The sequence below is a fragment of the Orcinus orca genome, chromosome 19 (assembly GCF_937001465.1).
Source record: "Orcinus orca chromosome 19, mOrcOrc1.1, whole genome shotgun sequence".
Taxonomy (NCBI): domain Eukaryota; kingdom Metazoa; phylum Chordata; class Mammalia; order Artiodactyla; family Delphinidae; genus Orcinus; species Orcinus orca.
In genome coordinates, this window is record NC_064577.1 from 33,057,310 (window position 1) to 33,076,204 (window position 18,895).

Genomic DNA, 18,895 nt, shown 5'->3' on the forward strand with positions numbered 1-18,895 from the left:
GCCAGACACACCTGCAGCTGCAGGGCACAGCCGGGGAGACGGCTGGGAAGGAGGTGGCTCCTTGCCCCCTCTGGCCGTCGGTGCCCATCGGTGCTGCCCAGCGAGCCGAGTTGAAGGCACTACTGCTCGCCGAGGGGCCTCATCCCCACCCGGTCCCTCCTGTTGTGGCCCCCAGGCTGATCATAAGTGCTGCCCTCGGTGACTCAGTACACGAACCCCACATTGTGTAACTCTGTCTCCCCTGCAGCTCCTGTACACGGTGGGCCGACACTCTCCATGTTACTTCTGCTGCCACAGCAGTGGACACTGCTTGTTCTGCCCTTCCCAGCCAGGCCCAGCCCATGCAGCTCTGCCCAAGGAGCCGTAACTCCTGGTGCCGCAGAGAGGACCACAAGGCGGCCTGCCTGAAGAGCCAGGGGGCCCCACCACCCACCTCCACGTGCTCTCAGAGTCAGAACTCAAACCTTTTCCGAAAGGCACATTGACTCTTTGAAATATATCTGTTCAAAAGAACCACTGAGACTTTCCCAGGCCCAACACAATTAGAGAAGAAAGATTTTGTGCAGGAAGAAAGGACCTGTGCTCCTGAAGGTGGGTCCAGCAAATGAGGAGAACCTTGGGGAGAAAGTCTGTTTCAACCGCTGCCACTCTGAAAACACTGAGCTGGTTCAGGGCTCATGGAAGCAAAATGCTGGCCGTGCTCCGGGCTCAGCCATGGTTCAGGGAGGCCTGGTCAGTACCATGGACTTGAGAGGCCCCTCCGGCACTGACCACCAGCCGGCCTTAGTCAGGTGCGCATGGGGACATTGTTGGATTTGAGCCCCTGGGGTCTGAGCAGCATCAGAAGACTGTACGCAGCTTGGGGTCAAGAGCTCCTGACTCTCGCCCCCCACCCCAAGTTATTTTCTTAAAAATGTGTGGATTCCCAGCTTCAGCTGTGTGCTCAAAGAGTAGCATGTTATACCCACTCGCCATGAAGGGAAGATTCAAAGAGCAATGGTATCCAGAGGCGACCAAAGTAGTTTTAAAAAATTTAAAAGAAACTTTAAAGCCCTTGCATCTCGCATTTCTCCAGAGAAACAACAAAAAGAACTTCACGTCCCGACTTGGACCCCGTAGCACTGACAGGATGAGGACAAGACCAAGTGAGAGTCCTGAAATACTCAAACGGCCAAAGTGGTTCTGCCTGCGTGGCCGGCCAGAGGGGGGGATGACAGCTCCAGAAGGGCCCCCAGGACAGCGCCAGGTGGGGATCCCAATGAGTCTGGGCTTCACCAGCAGAACCCCATTCCCCTCCAGGCCCTGATCTGGACAGCCCCTAAAATGGTTTTGACACAGAGATGAAGACATCTGCTTGGTTGTTTTTTGTTGGGTTTTTTTACGGGGACATCACTGAACATTCCACGGGAGACGGACAAGCCAAAGGCAACATTTCATCCCTGGCTTTGAATGATTTATTTCAACCCTTGGCTTTCTGGCCTTAAAGAAACAAATTGCGCACAAAATAAAAAACGTTAACTCCATCAATGCTGGGAGACAGCAAGCTTCCCAAAAAAAGACCAAGAAAGCATCAACTTAAATTCAATTTACGAAGAAGAGCCTGCACAGAGCCAGGAAGCTCCGCCTGGTGTCACACACACACCTGCCACTGCCCCTGGCCCAGACATCCCACGAGCCCACTAGCCAAGTGTGTTCCCTGGCTCCACCCTGTCCAAGAAGATACCCCACCCACGCTCCCCCACCCGGCGGCAGTCTCCACCCCACCCTTCGCCGAGACCCCCCCTCATCCCCTGACACACCTGGCTCTCAAGCTGCCCTGGGCTTTGCGGGGTACTTGCCAGCTGACCACTGTCTGAGCATGAGCAGCCTGCTGGCCCTGCCAGAGCCTTTGTAACTGGTCACAGTCCCAGCTCTCCACTCTCACCCTTTGCTTTGAAGAAATGCCACAGGTCCGCAGAAACCTCCAGGCAGGGAAGCCAAAGCCACCCCAGCTTGAGGGGAGCAGAGGATTAATGGCAGGCTGGCGTCAGTGAGGACGTGGGAGGGCCATGCCTCACACCAAGGGAATCTAGGTCCACGGGTGATGCTGATGCAGTGACCAGATCACAGTCTGCAAGCAGGCATGTGTGGGGAGGCAAGAGTCAGCCAGAGCCACGGTGGGCACAAGGCCCCCAGGGCAGTGTCAGGAGCTCCAGGTGGGCCAGACTTTGGAAAGGGCACAGGTGTTGGCCAACTCCCTGGGGCAGCCATGACAAGTAGGCACTGACCACAGACCCCCACCACTACCCCACCAAAGGCCTGAGGCGTCCATGAGGCCCCAGGGTCACAAGAGGCCAGAGCTCCCAGGTTGCCGCTCTGCCATGAAGTTTGGGAGGCTGATGCCGCACATGTGTGAACAGGGACAGTCATCAGTTCCCCCGAAGTCCTGATAAGGAAGAGATGCTGCTCCCAGAAGAAGGGGCCACAGCTGAGGTCTGTACCGCACCAGCCAGCAGTGATGGAATGATGGGGAACACGGGGGAGCCAGCTGGGGTACAGGGCTGTCATGGCCTCAAGACGGGGAGAGGAGGGCACCTGTGCCTGCAGAACCCGTCTTCCAGGTACAACTTCCTGCAAATCCAGAGCTGCTTTGAAACGGGACAAGGTTGGTGAGCGAGCCGGGTGCACCAGACGTCTGATCACGCAGCCCTGACTTCTGTTCTTCTTAACCAGTTGCAGAGCCGCCAGGAGAAACACAAACACATCCTGACGTCTCAGCCCAGGTACATACGGCAAAACCAGGGGCTTGGCCTGGGGACCATGTGCGATGCGACACCCCAAGGCTCCCAATCTGCTGGGGTCCCCGACTCAGAACCAGAGACAAGCCCTGGCTGGGAAGAAGGTGTCCCCTTTCACTGCTCACATATGAGACTGAAGATGTACACGTTCAAACGAAACCACCTCGAGGCAGGGGCTCCGGAGCCCGCCCCGTGCACCCCAATTTGGGTCTTCAGGGCAGTGTGATCAGGGCATGGCAGGCATCCTAGCCCAGAGGCCAGGGCGTCACAGCCTGGGTGGGGTCCAACAGGTCCTGGTGCGTTTGTGTCCCTGTCTCAGGAGCACAGCGGCGCCTTCTGGCCCTCCCTGCGGATGCTCCCCAGTGCTCCACACAAGGACAGCTATGGAGGCTGGTGCCGCTCTGGCTCAGGGCTCCACTGCCTCTCGTGAGTCCCAGGTGGCCCTGCTACCCCTGCCGGCTCCCGGCCGCAGCATCAACTCCGGACGGTGAAACCCACCCCTTCCGCCTCAGCCCCACTGGAGAGACCCTCTGAGTTCTCGAATTTTCAAGATAAAGGATGAACTAGTGATGACAGATAAGGTTCTTTTCGATTTGCTAGGGGCCAACTGTGTTTTCGCGGTCCCTGCTTATTCTTCTGAGGACGTTTCTCAGAATACTCTTTTATGCTTTTCTCCAGCACAGCTATGATGGGCCCATCACCCGTGCCCCCTACCTTCCCTGGCTCTTCCCAAGGTCCGGGGCCAGTAACAAGCACCTCTGTGCCAGCAGCGCTCAGGCATCTGGGGCAAGTAGACTCGTACTAACGCCAGGTCTGTGCCATCCTAGGGAGCAGCAGCCGGGGCTCCCAGGACAGGAGGGACACACTCCAAGCGGGTACCCTCCGGGCCCTAGGTCTGCACACCAGACTCCAGCCACATTTCTTTTTTTTTTTTTTTTTTGCAGTATGCGGGCCTCTCACTATTGTGGCCTCTCCCGTTGCGGAGCACAGGCTCCGGACGCGCAGGCTCAGCGGCCATGGCTCACAGGCCCAGCCGCTCGGCGGCATGTGGGATCTTCCCGGACCGGGGCATGAACCCGTATCCCCTGCATCGGCAGGCGGTCTCTCAACCAGCCACATTTCTGAGCATGCCCCTTGCAAGGTTCATTTTCCTCAAAACATGAAAACTCCGTGGGAAATAAAACAGCAGGGCATACAAACGGTATGCCACAGTCAGATGGTCGATTCTACGACTGATCCTGCGATGTACCTCACCAAGACACTAAGTCCAAAGGGGAAACTTTCCATCTTCTCTGCACGTAGTCCGAAAGTAGTTAATATAATTTAATATGCTTTCCAGTTTTAAAAATCCATAGTAACACAGGCACAGATAGACGTCTCTTTAACGCGATTCTGCATGTGTTCACGTCTACAGACACGTGGGGGCGTTTGAATGCGCATGTTCATTTCTGTACATGAAGCCAAAACCAGCATTACGCTCGACAGTTCAACACTGGAAGCTGTCCCAGCTGAGTTGGGAAGACGACTAGCTGCCCCCCCGCCACGCCCCCGCCAGCGCCACGGCGAGAGGTGTAGGACGACACAGATGAGAGAGAAACAACTGGAAAGGGGGAGGTGAAATTAACAAAAGATGCTGTAAGGTCAGAAGGTAAAAAAAGTTAATATATGAGAATCTATAGCCTCCCTACGTACAAACAATCAGGAAAGCCAGAGGAAGGAGAGGTCCCAGTATCACAGGCACATGTAGCAGAGGGATGCTGGTGCAGCAGACGGAGACGGGGAAGGGGGGCTGAGTGCAGCTGTGACGACTGAACGCCACACCCCATTATCACACTGGGAGGCTCACAAATACACTCTGCAGATTAGCCAGAGCATCAAGGGAATGATTCTCTCCAAAGTTATCTACAGCTTCAACGAATTCCAATTAGACCAAAACCAAAAAGGTGGATTTATTTTTGTTAAGAGTCAGATCAGCTGACTGGAACATTCACACAGAAAGTAAACAGGGAGTTCTCCGGTGGCCTAGTGGTTAGGATTCCGGGCTTTCACTGCCGTGACCTGGGTGCAATCCCTGTTTGGGGAACTAAGATCCCGCAAGCCACATGGCGCAGCCAAAAAAAAAAAAAGTAAGCAAGCAAGAACATCCAGAAACGTCATTAATGAAAGAAAAGAGATTAGAATTCAAACGTTTTCAGAGCCACACAACAAGGGAGCACCATCACAAGGCCGGGTAATTAAAACAGCGTGGACGGCCACGTCACTGGACGGGACATCCAGGAAATTAAAATACAAGTCCCAAATGAGCCCAAATACATACAAGAACTTAATATACAGGAGCAGTAACATTTCATATCACTGATGGACGAACAGTGTTCTGACAACTAGAAAGCCATCTAGAAAAACTGAGGATACCTACTTTGTTTCTTACACCAAAATAGAATGCCGATGGGTCAAAGATTTAAATGGAAAAATGAAATCATGGAATTACTGAAAGAACTGAGGGAAGAATTCCTTAAAATAATACTGAAGTGGAAGGGTCATTTTAACAATGACTTTTTTCTCTCCTACAAAGAGTCTGATAGACTAAAACACTGGTACTTCACAAACTGGGAAAAACATTTGCAATTTGGCAGGCAATGGGCCAATTTCCTCATATTATAAGGAGTTCCTAAAACTCACCAAAATCCCCAATTGAAGACTGGTGAACAACCTCAGCAGCTAAGACTTGAAGGGTGAGAGACTCCAGAGAACAGATAAGCACCGAGGGGCCACCAGGCCAGGCTTTTCCCAGTCAGCAGTGCTGAACAGCCCTGGAGCCTGCAGACACACAGACTGGGCCCCAGGCATTAGAAGTGAGGGCTCCCCGGCAGCCAGAACCGGAGCGGCTACAATCCTGGAGAAGAGGAACCCTCCAAGGATGCACCCACGTTCTGTGTTCAGTTCTCCCCTGAGGCACGTGCCAGCCACCAGCTGGGCAGAGTCGTGCAGAGAGCAGTTGCCAAGAGGATGAAAGCTAAGCAGATAAGTTCGCAATCTGCGGGGGACTGCACTGAGACTCAGGAAGGGCTCCACTCTAGGGGTGAGGGCAAACCTGAAACAGATTGGCCTCAAGTGGACACAGGCCTTCTGCCCATCCTCTCCATCTGCTGGACAGAGGACAACATCATCCAGAGCCTCCACGATTTCTCACATACACCTACACAAAGTACCAAGCATGTCAGGGGACAGGACCAGGCCCCAGAAAACCAAGAGGGTGCAAAGGATCAATATAAACAAACTGACTATTTGAACAATAATAATGATGTCTTGTGGTGTTTAAAATATATGTAAAATTAAAATACATAAAAACAACAGCACCGAAGGCCAGAGGAAGGTAAATGGAGTTAAAATATCATTGGATAGTTGCCTCATCTGGGAAACAGTCAAAAAAAACTAACTTATGGTCAACTCTAATAAGCCGAGGATTCACATTAAACTGCCTCGTATAACCACTAGTAGAACAGAAACGTACAGCAGCTAATGGAAGAACAGACGATAAATACCTAAAATGCTTGATTTATCCAAAAGGCAGCAAGCAAAAAAGAAACAGAAAAAAGAACATATGGGACAAATAGAAAACAAAGAGTAAGACGGAAGCTTTAATCCCCCCAAATCAGTAATTTTATTAACTGTAAATAGTCTTAAATACTCCTATTATCAGGATGGATCAAAACAAAACAAAACAAAAGCCAACTAAATGCTCTTACCCGAGACATACCTTAAATATAAAGGCATAGAGAGATCAAAAGAGAAAGGATAATAAAAACAATATTGTGCAAATATAAACCCCAAATAAAGCTGGATTAGCTACACTGTTCAGACAGGGCTGCCTATAAGGAGAGAAGCATTTCCAAAGATAAAAAGGGACATTTCACAACCAAAAGGGTCAGTTTAATAAGATATAGCCATTTTAAAACTGTATGCTCCTAATAACATAGCTTCAAAACAAAAAGCAAAAATTGATATAACAAGACAAATAAGCCTATAATTAAAGTGGGAACTGTCATACCTTTTTCATAAGTGATACACAAGAAGATTAAAAAATCAGTAAGAATATGTAAAATCTAAAAATCACAGTTACTAAACTCAACTCAACCACATGTTGGATGCATACTGCATCCAACAACTGCAGACTCTACAGACAGCTAAACAGCCATCAGAATAGACCATCTGCTGGGCCCCAAGAAATGTCAGAGGACTGAAGTTCTTCAGCTTGTGTTCTCGAATCACACTGGGACTGTGCTCGAAATAAAAGAGAGTCCTGGAAAATCCCCCAAAGTTTGGAAATCTAAAGAAGCTACTGGTGACAATCAGCTAGAGTCCCCAAAGGGCTGTAGACAGAAGGGGGTTCCGATAAGGAAAGGTTTGAGATCTGCCTCAGGAGGAGCACAGCAGTCAAGAGCAGAGCTAATATAACCTAGTATGTAGGACCCAGTGCAAAATGAAGATGTGTGGCCTTTTATCCAAAAATCAGGTAAACAGTACCATTAAAAGTACTAGAATGTTTTCCCTTTTTTCTGTGGTCTCTCTCATAACTCGTTACAGTGTTTTTTGTTTGCGATTTTGCTGTTAGAGAAAAAGTTAAAATTTTATATTATTAGCATTAAGAATACATAAATAAATAAAGAAGCCAGTGGTGAAATAAGAAATAAGGATGGGGCTTCCCTGGTGGCGCAGTGGTTGAGAGTCCACCTGCCGATGCAGGGGACACGGGTTTGTGCCCCGGTCCGGGAAGATCCCATATGCCGCAGAGCGGCTGGGCCCGTGAGCCATGGCCGCGGAGCCTGCGCGTCCGGAGCCTGTGCTCCGCAACGGGAGAGGCCACAACAGTGAGAGGCCCGCGTATCACAAAAAAAAAAAAAAAAAGAAAGAAGGATGGAAATTAGGAAAAACTGCAAAATGATGATGTCAAAGTCTTCAATCTATAGTTTGATGCAATCCCAGTCAAATGCCAACAGCTGAGAAGCCACTTCTAAAACTGACTTGGGGGACGTCCCTGGCGGTCCAGCGGTTAAGACTCTGCACTTTCACTGCAGAGGGCACGGGCTCCATCCCTGGTCGGGGAACTAAGATCCCACATGCTGCGTGGTGCAGTCAAAAAATTTTAAAAATTAAAAAAAATAAAATTGAGTTGGAAATGCAAACAGCCAACAATAGGAAAGGCCATCTTTAAAGCAGCCAGCATCAAAACTCCCTACAAAACCTTAGCAACCAACACAGTGTAGCGCTAGTGTGGGAGAGACCGACAGACCAGTGAATGGGAGTTCCCAGCCTCACACGTACACAGGTGACTGATGACAACGGTGCCCAGCAACGCTGGGGCAAGGGGTTGCTGCTCAACTGGAGAGTCACACAGAACACAACCCCTGACCCCTGCCACACACCAAGCGTTCCAGATGGGAAGTAGATCTAAATGTGAAAGAGAAAATACAAGGCTTCTACAGTATGACAGAGTAGACTGTCTTCAGGACCTGGGGATAAGCAAATTTCCTAAGTAGTACATAAAAAGCACACAGCAAAAGAAAAACTCAAAAAACTGAACTACACTGAAATTACGAACATCTGTTGATCAGAAGGTGTCATTTAGAAAGTGAAAAGGCAGCCAAGAATGAGACAAAACATTTGTAATATATACTTCTGAAAAAAGTCTTATATCTAGAATCTTTTACAAACCTCTACAAATCAATAAGAAAAAAATAACCCAATAGTTAAAAAATGGGCAAGACTTGAAAGGCGTTCACAAAGAAGACACCCACACGGCTAACAAGAGTATGAAAAGGTGCTCAACAGTCATCTGGAAATTGCAAATTAAAACCCAAATGAGGTACTGCTACACGTCCATCGGAAGGGCTAGAATCTAACAAAGGGACAGTAGATGTTAAAGCAACTAAAATTCCAATATGGTGCCTGAGGACCACTTTGGAAAGCTGGAAAAAGTCTGGCAAAATCTACTAAAATTGGACAGACATAACCTCAGGACCCAACAATTCCGCACCTAGGTGAATAACGAACAAAAGTGCACACACGCTGCACCAGGAGAGACGTGCAGAACGGCCCGTCCAGGACACCCTGCTCTGGGTGACTGTAGATTCCTACAGTGGAGAATCACATGGCAGGGAAGACGGGCAAACCACCCCTGGCCACCCTGGCAGTAACGCGGAGGAACTCAGGCATGATGCTGAGTAAGGAGGCTAGACACACGCCGACACTTCCTGTGAGACTCCATTTGTACTAACTTTAAAGGCAGGTAAAATTATTCCAAAATGTTAGAAGACAGACAGGCAGTAACCTTAGTGGAGGAAAGACTGTGGGGCGCCCCAGGGAAGCTTCAAGTGCTGGAATGTTCTGTATCTGGCCTGGAGGTGGTTCCAGGTGTGGAACTTAGCCGACATGTATCAAGCTGTACCTGAGAATTATGTGTTTTGCCATATGTATACTACGCTCCTAAAAAATTTACCAAAATCAACCGATAAGAAAAAGCTCAACAACTCCATTAAAGGTGAGCAAAAAGCATGGACAGTTCATGGAAAGAGAAATGCTCACCTTCACTCCAGAGCAGCCGAGACCTGCCACCATCCTCGGGCTGACGGAGGGGAGAGGCAGAGCTTGGCTGCTAACCTGCACATGGGTCCTTGGGGGAAAGCTCCCACTCCTGACATAGGGATCCCGGGGCCCAGAGAGCTTCCTATAGGTACTTTCTCAAATATACAGAAATGCTCGTGGGCACAGATAGTCACCCTGGCATTGTCTGTAACAGTGAAAGACTGGAGAGGTGACACCAACAAGACAGTCCCCAGCGAGACAGTGTGGATGTCCTCAGTAGGGGATGGAGATGGGGACGTGAGCGTGTGGCACACACGGATAATCCGGTCACTGTACAGAGGCGGGGGAAAGCGGTTCAGCACTCAATGCTCAGATAAGCGTGGTCAGCAGCTCGGCTCGGCGGCCCTGCGGTGCAAGGCTGCTCACCTTGCCTTAACCCCACGTTTCTCAGACCTACAGGACCACGATCCTTTTGTGCTAAGAAACACAACGAGTTCACAGGAACTTCAGAGAACACCGCCTCCTGCTCTCCCCAACCCAGACCCGCCCTGAGTGGGGCTGAGAGCGCCGTGCAGCACGCACCTGGGAAGAGAGGGAGTTCTTGTGGATCTTCTTGTAGATCAGCGCCGGGCAGATGAAGCAGATGAGGCTTCCCATCGTGGCGCCCGTGAGGCCCAGGATTGTCTCCACTGGGAACAAGAGTGACAGGGAGGGGTGAGCTTCCAGCGAGCAGGGTGAGGAGCCTTGCCACTAAGGCGCATCTACGCGTGCCGCCGGACAGCAGCGAGGAGCGGGGCACAGCCTTCTGTGCCTGCAAGGACCCTTAGGGTGTCCGATCTGACAGCGTCGGGCCAGGCGCCTCAGGCAAGTCCCCTCCACTCTGTACCTCAGCTTCCTCGCCAGTGAGGTGAGGCTAACAGCACTGCCCGCCCCATGCTGGGTCCACAACGCTGTTATGGCTCCTCGCGGAGCGTCTGGGCGGCCAGCGGGGGCTTCTGGGCCGGATCATCTTACATCACCCCACCTGCTGCCCAGCAAGTGACTGAGCAGGGCCTGTCCTGGTTGCGTGGGGAAGCTGGGAGCCTGGAGTGTGGGGCCTGGGGGTCGCTCCCTGGAGGGCATGCGGGGCCCACTCGATGTCTGAGGACAGTGAGCTCTGTCTGTGCTGCAGCAGGACATCGGACAACAGAAATCTTGCCCAGGGCCCTTCCCTTTTCCCTGGGTGACGTGTCAACGAAATCAGGAGTCAGCAGTCAGGAGCTTCTTTATAACCACTAACTTCACACATCAGGCGGGGACCCCGCATCGCAGCTTCCACCCACGTGTTTGTGGTCACATCAAGCTGCGGCCTTTTCTCCCAAGCCTTTCTCAGGCCAAAGAAAAAAGCGCCCAAGAGTCTCTAGACTTTTTTTTGACCAGAGAGGACGGTGGTGAGATTCTGAGCGTCTTGGTTGAACACGAGACTTGAGGCAGGGGCGCACAACAGCAGGAAGGGGGCACGGGGCAGAACAGGCCAGCAGGAGGCCAGCCGCTGCAGCAGCCCCACTTACCATTTGGGATCATGATTCCACCGACCATGGTTCCAAACACAACCGAGAGGGTGAGGGCTTTAAACCGCAGGGGCGGCATGTAGCCTCCAGCGGCAAAGGTCCCATCTTTTTGCTACATGAAAGAAAATAAAAACAAGGTTCTGAAGTGACCAATTTCCTGTCCACCCTGCAGTGAGCAAGTCCTTAAAGGGCTCTGCCAACACCCCAGGTAGGTCTGCCCGGGAGGTGGCAGGCGAGTACTCTGGGCACAGGCAGATGTGCCTGAACGTGAACCTGCAACCAGAACTGCGGACCCCAGGAAGGTCCAGGCTGCTCCTCACAGCAGCTACGGTGGTAAATAACAACTTCGTTCTGAGATACGAAGAACAAATCCTTCTGTTCTCCTTTTAGAGCAATGCTGTGAGAGAGATTTTTAAAAATACTGCATAGCACGGGAAACAGAACACATCCCCAGTTCACAGTGACACACAGTGGGTTTCAGGGTGCAGTGGGCCCCTCATGCACGCAGACAGGCTCGGCTGCACCATCCTCGTCTCCAGCAGGCGCGTCCAGGAAGAAGACAAGGGGACAAGTCAAGTCATTACATGCTGTAATCAAGCCAAAGAGACCACCTCTGGCCTCACCTCCACATCCATAGGCACAGGGGCACCGGAAGCACCTCATCAGGCTGTGGTGAGGACCAAAGGAGGTGATGGGAGTGAAGCTTCTAGAACAGTGCTGTGCACACAGGAGGGGCTAGCCATGATTACTATTGCTGGGCTAGGAAAACAGCACTCAAGTGAAGCTTCAGACCCTTCCAGAACTACAGTTTGGAGGCACCCAATATCCAGAACTGACTTGCACAGGCAGCTTTCTTAGGACAGACTAGTGAGGGAGGTTGTTAGGTCTACACCCTCTGACTCAGAAACCTACAGAAATTTACCCAAGAAACACTCCAAGAGGAGAAGAAGAAATGGGCAGCTACATGCAGGAAGGGTGTCACGAGAGTCACCCGTGATAGGTCAAGGGTGAAAGACCAGCAATGAACAGGAAGTGAGAGCAAGGGCTTAGTGATGCTGGGGGTTTCTATGGATACACATGGACTAAAGACGGGAGAAAACACAGCGAGAGGAAATCTGCAAAGAGATGCACACAAACGCCAAGGGGAGCAGAACGGGTCATTCAAATGAGGATGGAGGCATGCAGGTAAGTTTTCCACTTGAATTAACGTTTCCTTTAATACCGCTACTGATTTTCTAATTTAAAAAATCACAAAAACATGTTATTTACAGAAACACAAATGCTGTTCAGATATGAAGTACATGTTTGCATCAGAGGACCCCATGGCCGCATAAGCTAGCCTGCCGCGCCCCCCAGGGGACAGAGCCTTGCTTGGTGCCCAGGTGCCTGAACAGCTAACAGGGGTGGGGCAGGCAGCCAGTTCTTCAGGACTGGAGCTCTGCCTCAAGGTGTTATCCCTGGTGGCAGAATCTGTGGGAGGCTGCCTCAACCATGCGCCAAGCCACATGGACGAGCCCAGTTCCAGCTGTCCTTGAGGCCTAGGCAGCCACCCACCCCGTCTGCCTACCAGACTCTCCCCTCCCCGCCACCATGGCCTAAGCAGTTCAAGTGGCCACCAGGAGTCCTGGCTGACGCCACAGACCAGGCTCAAGGACTCGGGCAGGAACACAAGAACCACCGCAGAGAGACAGGGCCAACCCCATGCCCTCGCCCTTGGGCACGAGCTACCACACTTGCACCTCTTGTTGTCAACCGGGCAGGAGTTAGAGAGCCAGGGGAATGTGGGTTCCCACTGTACATTTGGAAAACTGCTTACACAGGACTACATGGCGCTGGGCCTACACACACGACAGCAAACAAAACTCAGCCTCTCTCAAGGTTCAGATGTCCTTTGTCAAATTATCAAAACTTTCCCTTACACAAATGTAAAGAGAATGGTGGCCTGAGCCCAGCGTTCATCTGCCCACCCGGCCAGCCATTATCAGCTCCTGTCAGTTAAACCAGCTCTTCTGAGTTCCCAACCACTCCTTTCCCACAGGGTTGTGCTGAAGCAAGCCCCTGATTTCCTGCTACTTCTCCGATGTGGGGGACAGCAGGGAAGTCACAGGACACGAGCCTAACCTGCTTGGACACTGGGCCTGACTCCACATCTCCTGCTGGAATCGACCCGATTGATCTGAGGCTCTGTTCTCCAAAGTTGGTTAAAAAAAAAGATCCCTATTAAAAGATTTCATTTTAATTGGAGTTTTTAATTTTTAACTAGGAAAAACTCTTCCTACTACCGCCCAGGAAAATAAAGAACTAGCAAAAGCCACTTGAGGACAACATAACTGAGACCAGGGCAGAGACAATTTCAGGCAGAACGCCGTCCGAGGGGCCCTGAGCACCTTACCTGCTGCTCGAAAAGCAGCGTGTTCAAGGCCTGTCTGCAGGGCAGGATCATCATGGGGAAGCCTACGGCCACGGACATCATGAAGCCCACACGGATCATCTCGGTCACCAGGTTGGAAGGGAAATGCATGAGCACGTTGCCCGCGGTGGCCTCGGTGAAGCTCACATAGCCGAAGAAGCCCACCTGCAGGGGGACGACAGAGGGATGGAGGGGGCATGTGGTGAGAGGGGCGCACCCTCCCCGGAACAGCCGCGAGCCTCATCACAAGCAGCTGCAGCAAGACCAAGGCCCCCCAGCTCCTGGCTCGTAAACAACCTCCTTGACAAGCAGAGGCTGAAGGTCTAAAGGTGAGAGTCCGATGTGGCTTCTCCCCACTTGGATAACAGGGCACCAAGAGAAGGGAGCTGCCTGCATGGAAAGGGAGCATCGGAATGCCCCATGAGCCCCGCAGAGTGGCTGGACTTAATCTGGCTCAAAACCCAAACCATGGGGTAAACCAAGGTCCCCACGAGCTCAGGCTCAGCGTGGACAACAATCTGACGGACCACTTGTAAAAACCAACAAGAATGGTGGAACCACAAAGTTCAGGGAAACAAGCCAGACTCTCAGTGAATTTATATCTCTATTTGCCATGTAAAAAAACAACGAAGGGGCTTCCCTGGTGGCGCAGTGGTTGAGAGTCCGCCTGCCGATGCAGGGGACATGGGTTCGTGCCACGGTCCGGGAGGATCCCACATGCTGCGGAGCGGCTGGGCCTGTGAGCCATGGCCACTGAGACTGCGCGTCCGGAGCCTGTGCTCCGCAACGGGAGAGGCCACAGCACTGGGAGGCCCGCGTACCGGGGGGAAAAAAACAACAACAACAACAAAGAGGAGAATTAAGAAGACTGGAGGGAAAATCTCCCAAAACATGAACTGTATCTGCATCTGTGGGCTGGAACCTGTGATATCCTTTCTCTGCTATTTCACTGTCTCCCACTTCTCACTGATGGACCACCTTTCTACAGCACATCAGCAGAGCTCTTGGGGAGGCTCCAGGCCCTGCACTGAGGCACCCACGCTCCTCCCGGGATGGGGACAACACCACCAGCTGGGGAGCGGGCTCACAGGTGGCCCTGGAGCTGAGCGGGCACTGGGATGGGAAGGAGAGAGGGCAGGCCTGCGCTGGGGGACTGGAGGAACTGTGCAAGGGGGTGGGGTGTGAAAGGGTTCCTACCATGACATAGAAGGTGGTGACCACATTGAGGGAGGAGGCGAAGATGGAGCTCATGGCTTTCACTGATGGCTCATCCAGGCTGTCATAGGTGGGCAGGACCTGGCTGTATAAAAATGAGCGACTTCACGGAGCCGATTCCAGAGACAGACACACCTCCCCCGGAGCCCCAGCCGAGTCTCCAACACCTGCCTTCCCACCACGCTGGCCACCACTGGAGCCGAGGCCGAGCTCTCACAATACTACAGACAGTACTCAGAGCCCTCCCTGAACGTGATCTCTGTAAACATTTCAGAAGTGCCACAGGATGAAAGGCCGTTTGTTCCACTGCAGCAGGAGCGTGACCTGAAGCACCCCGTGTTTACAGGGGAAGCAGGAAGCGGTTCAGAGCATCGCTGTCAAAAGAATGGAAAGTTAAACAAACAAGCCGGGCTGCCTGCCCATCTCAGCGCCTCAGCGAGGGGCTCAGAGCCGGCGTGGACCCAGCTCTGCGACGGGAAGAGTGGCTTCAGTCCCACGGCCCACAGCCAGCAGGGCAGTGCCGCCAGGCCTGGGAGGGATGCGTCCATGCAGGCTCTCTGCAAACAGCAGGCAGGGACCCTGCACCTGCGAGACGTGGGCCCCACGGAGGCAAACAGGAAGGGGCGGGGGGGGGGGACGGGGGTCTCCTGTGCAGCCCTGAGAGGAGAAAGCAGGGTGACGCTATGCTGAAGGCTCAGGCTCAGCACCAAGGGAGACGGGGCCAGCGGTCACGCCACGCGGGAGGCCGGGAGGGGGCGCGTCAGGACATAAATGAAACCACAATAGTCAGTGGAGCCAAATCCCAAAACCGCCTTTAAAAAAGTGAAAGGAGAACAAAGAGGACCCGCTAACGTTATTAACAGCAAACGACAAGGATGAGGATGGGGGAGGCCTGGCCGGCAGAAGCTGGCACCATCCCCCGGCCCTGCACACCATCCCATCAGCTACCCCCAGTGGGCAGGGGTCACAGCAGACAGCTGTCCTCACCTCGGCCCGGCAGAGGGCAGCGGGTGGCCACACGCCCATGCAGCCCAGGGAGGCGGCAGAGGACCTGCAGGGGAACTGGCACCATCATCTGGGTGCTGACCAGCTCCTTGCACCAGAGTGGGGTCCATGCCAGGGAGCCCCAGCCCCCAGCACACAGGGAGAAGTCCCTGCCCAAGAGCCGCTGACACTGAGGGGAGGCGGCTGTGCCCTGAAAGTGGGGATGGATGCGTGTGGAACGACCACGGTCCCCGCCTTGCTCCCATCCTGCCTGGGCCCCAAGGACCCCTGATGGGGACAGCCAGACCCCCGTGGTGGGCCAACCCAGCACCCACAGAGCACTTGCCCACCTCGCTGAGCAGCCCTGTGACTCAGTTTACCTGAGTCAGAGGAGTCCACCTGTCTCCCTGCACAGCCTGGGCCTCCATGTGCTCAGTGCTCTCTCCGAGCTTCTCTGGGCCGCAGGGCCAAGTGGTCCTGCACCAACACGTACTCATTTACTGCGAAGTCAGACCAGAAAGGGCCACACAGTGATGGCACAGTGAAGGCACGGCCTGTCCAGGATGGGGAGACCAGCCACACAGCCGGGCCCGTGGTCACTCGGCAAGAGCAGCAAGGTCCCCGCCCCACACGTGCTCTGGGGCAGACTTGCAGGGGAGGGAAGAGCCGTCTCTGCCCTTGGATGCCCCCAGCTCTGGACCCCTCAGCACCGCTCCCTAGGGAACGTGAGTGCCTCTGCAGGCCCCGTGCCCTCCATGAGCAGCAGACGGGACATGTGCTCACAACCCCTCCGGAACCCATAATTCCACCTGAGAACCAAACCCAGCAGACGTGCCTGACTACAGAGCAGCCACCACCAAAAGCCCGACCAGGGTTTATTTTCAAAGAAGCAAACTCAGACAAAAAGGACAACCGGTAACTAGGTACATGGCAAAAGGATGTAACTTCTGTCACTGATTGTAACGGGGACATTAAACACCAAGAGTGGAGAGTGTTCTGGTGGAAACCAAGCTGCCAAGAGAGACGAGAAGTGGGAAACCACGATTTGGATCTCGCGTGTGGGTGTAAACACAGCAGTCTGAACAGTCTCATCTGTCACATTAGTTTACGACTGGCACAGTTGATGCCTGTAGAGTTGTGGGGGGCTGCTCTGCCAGCCCCCCGCCACCGATGGTCCCTTCCTATCCCCGCCGGATTTATGCCTCTCTTTTGAGCGGGTTACCACCTGACTGGGCATGAATCACAGGCTCCTGTCATTTGGTAGAGAAGATAAGGCTGCTGGAATTAAGGAAATAGCTGCTCTGCATTTACAAAGCCCTGCGTGCCAGAGAGCGCACGCCTGCTCACGTGCACGCGCACATACACACACAGGCCTCCGAAAGCATCCCAGCGGCAGTCTGAAGTCAATGTTTGTGCAATTTCCTCTTAAATATTCTCACACGAGCAGCTAAATTCTGGCAAAATGCTCGGGACTCTGTGAGTCAGATGGTTTGGGGCTGTTCTGTGTTCCCCACAGCCAACTCTACTCGTGGGGGATTTGGCAAACCCGGCGCTCTCACCAACGTGCCGGCAACACATCTTGGGAATAAAGTCGATTTCTCCCTCACTAAACATCTAACTCCCACCCTGAACCCAAAGCAGGAAGGCCACGGTGAAGAACACATTACTCCTCGTGGCCTGGATCAACCACTGAACAAAACAGTGCTTCCCTCTCCCAGGATCATAGCCCCACCTCATAACACACTCACACCCGGGGCCCTGGGAGCAGGCAGTACTTACGACTGGCAGGCAAAGGACATGCCAAAGATGGGGATGCAGCGGAAGACACCCTCCCAGCGGATGTAGCTGACTCGCCGCAGCCACTGCCCACCAAAGAGGCCGTGCTTGAGGGAGGAGAGCATGATCTGTGAGGAGAAGAAAGCGGAGCTTGGCACCAGACAGCAGACACAGGTGGGACTCAGGCCAGAGCCAGGCAAAGAATGGATGCTGCCTGCACCACAGTGGGAAAGAGACAGCCTGCAGCCTCTGGCACAGTGCCGCCTGGTGCCACCAGCTGGAGGGGCCGGGGGTGGTGCACGGTCCCGGGGCCACCGCCCTCTGCTGTGCTGCAAGCTGGCCGGGTGCTGCCCAGAGAAGCGCATGCTGCAGGGCCTCCTGACATCGGGAGCAACTGCCTGTCCAGGGCTGCTTAGCGCAGACGGTAAGCAACGAGGCCCACTTGGTGGGCCCCAGTCGCCTCCGGGACAGGACAGTCCCCCAACCTGGCAGGTCCTTGCCAGTCCTGCACGGACATGATTTAAAAGACAAACCCATCAAAAAAAAAAAAAAAAAGACAAACCCATCAAGGACAGGGCTGTCTGGAAAGGAGGGGAATGGTCACTGGGCTGGCCCTCACAGCCAAGGGACGCTGGGAACACCGCCGGGTGCTTGGTCTTCTAAGGAAAGCCCACTGCACAGATTCTCACGTTCTGCTCCCGCAGGACTGATCAGGGGCTCAGGCCCAGGGGCTCCCACTGAGGGCCTCCCAGTCTTGGGAGGAAAGGGGCACCCTGAGTGTCAACTCCACGCTGTATCCCATCCCCAGCCTGTGATAAACACTCACTGGAAAACAGCTGCTCGCCCCCTTGTGACAAAAGGCTGGCCTCCTGACTCCTGGCCACAAACCCCATATGAAAGGTCTTTCGTGAACTGAGGAGCATCACACTTTCACTCCCTGCCCTGGAGGCCTCCCCTCCCCTGCCGGCCCTGTCTATCCACCGCGCCCCTGTGGAAGATTCTGCAGCACCTTCCTGTCATCCTTGGAAGGCAGCTGGCAGCCCAACACTCACCACGAACATGAACACGGTGTAGAAGATGAGGGCCATGGCGCTGAAGGACTGGATGGAGGCCATCATGTTCCTCTGCAGGCTGAGTGGCAGCACGATGCACAGGGACACTGCGAAGAGCAGGAGCATGCGGAAGGTGCCCGTGACCTGCAGGGAGCGCCAGGCGTTGCCCCAGTTAATCCCTGGGTTTCCCACCCAGAGCCCCGGAACTGACCCAAGGCCCTTCACCACACAGCATGCTGGCCTCGGCCCCCCTCCCACTACCCGTCTGAGATGTGGACTTAAACAGTGTCCCTGGGCTGCCACGCAAGCAGCCACAAGCCTTCCAACGCACCTGCAGATGTCCTTACCTGAAACCCAAACAGCCGAGCAAAGAAGTTGGACCCCAAGTCGCCAATCACAACGTAGAAGGCGATGCAGGTTCCCAGCATCAGCCCAATCATGCTGCAAGGAAGGCAGGCGCGGGCTTGAGAGCTGAGCACCAGGGTCCCGGGGAGCCCCAGACGTGCCCCCATCCCTGCTGGGTGGCCGCTGACACGCAACAACCCAAGG

The 18,895-nt window shown here is 53.6% G+C and overlaps 1 protein-coding gene across 10 annotated transcripts in view; it reads right to left on the reverse strand.

The window, feature by feature from the left end:
- The window catches only part of SLC38A10 (solute carrier family 38 member 10), a 42,504-nt gene that overhangs the window by 14,170 nt on the left and 9,439 nt on the right, over positions 1–18,895 (reverse strand). For all 10 annotated transcript variants that reach the window (XM_049701536.1, XM_049701531.1, XM_049701530.1 and 7 more), the window contains 7 exons: positions 18,694–18,787; positions 18,347–18,490; positions 17,298–17,422; positions 14,517–14,619; positions 13,302–13,484; positions 10,910–11,021; positions 9,942–10,048 (listed from right to left, as the gene is read on the reverse strand). In XM_049701536.1, coding sequence (XP_049557493.1) covers positions 9,942–10,048; positions 10,910–11,021; positions 13,302–13,484; positions 14,517–14,619; positions 17,298–17,422; positions 18,347–18,490; positions 18,694–18,787 — 868 coding nt within the window. The remainder of the gene's footprint in view (positions 1–9,941; positions 10,049–10,909; positions 11,022–13,301; positions 13,485–14,516; positions 14,620–17,297; positions 17,423–18,346; positions 18,491–18,693; positions 18,788–18,895) is intronic.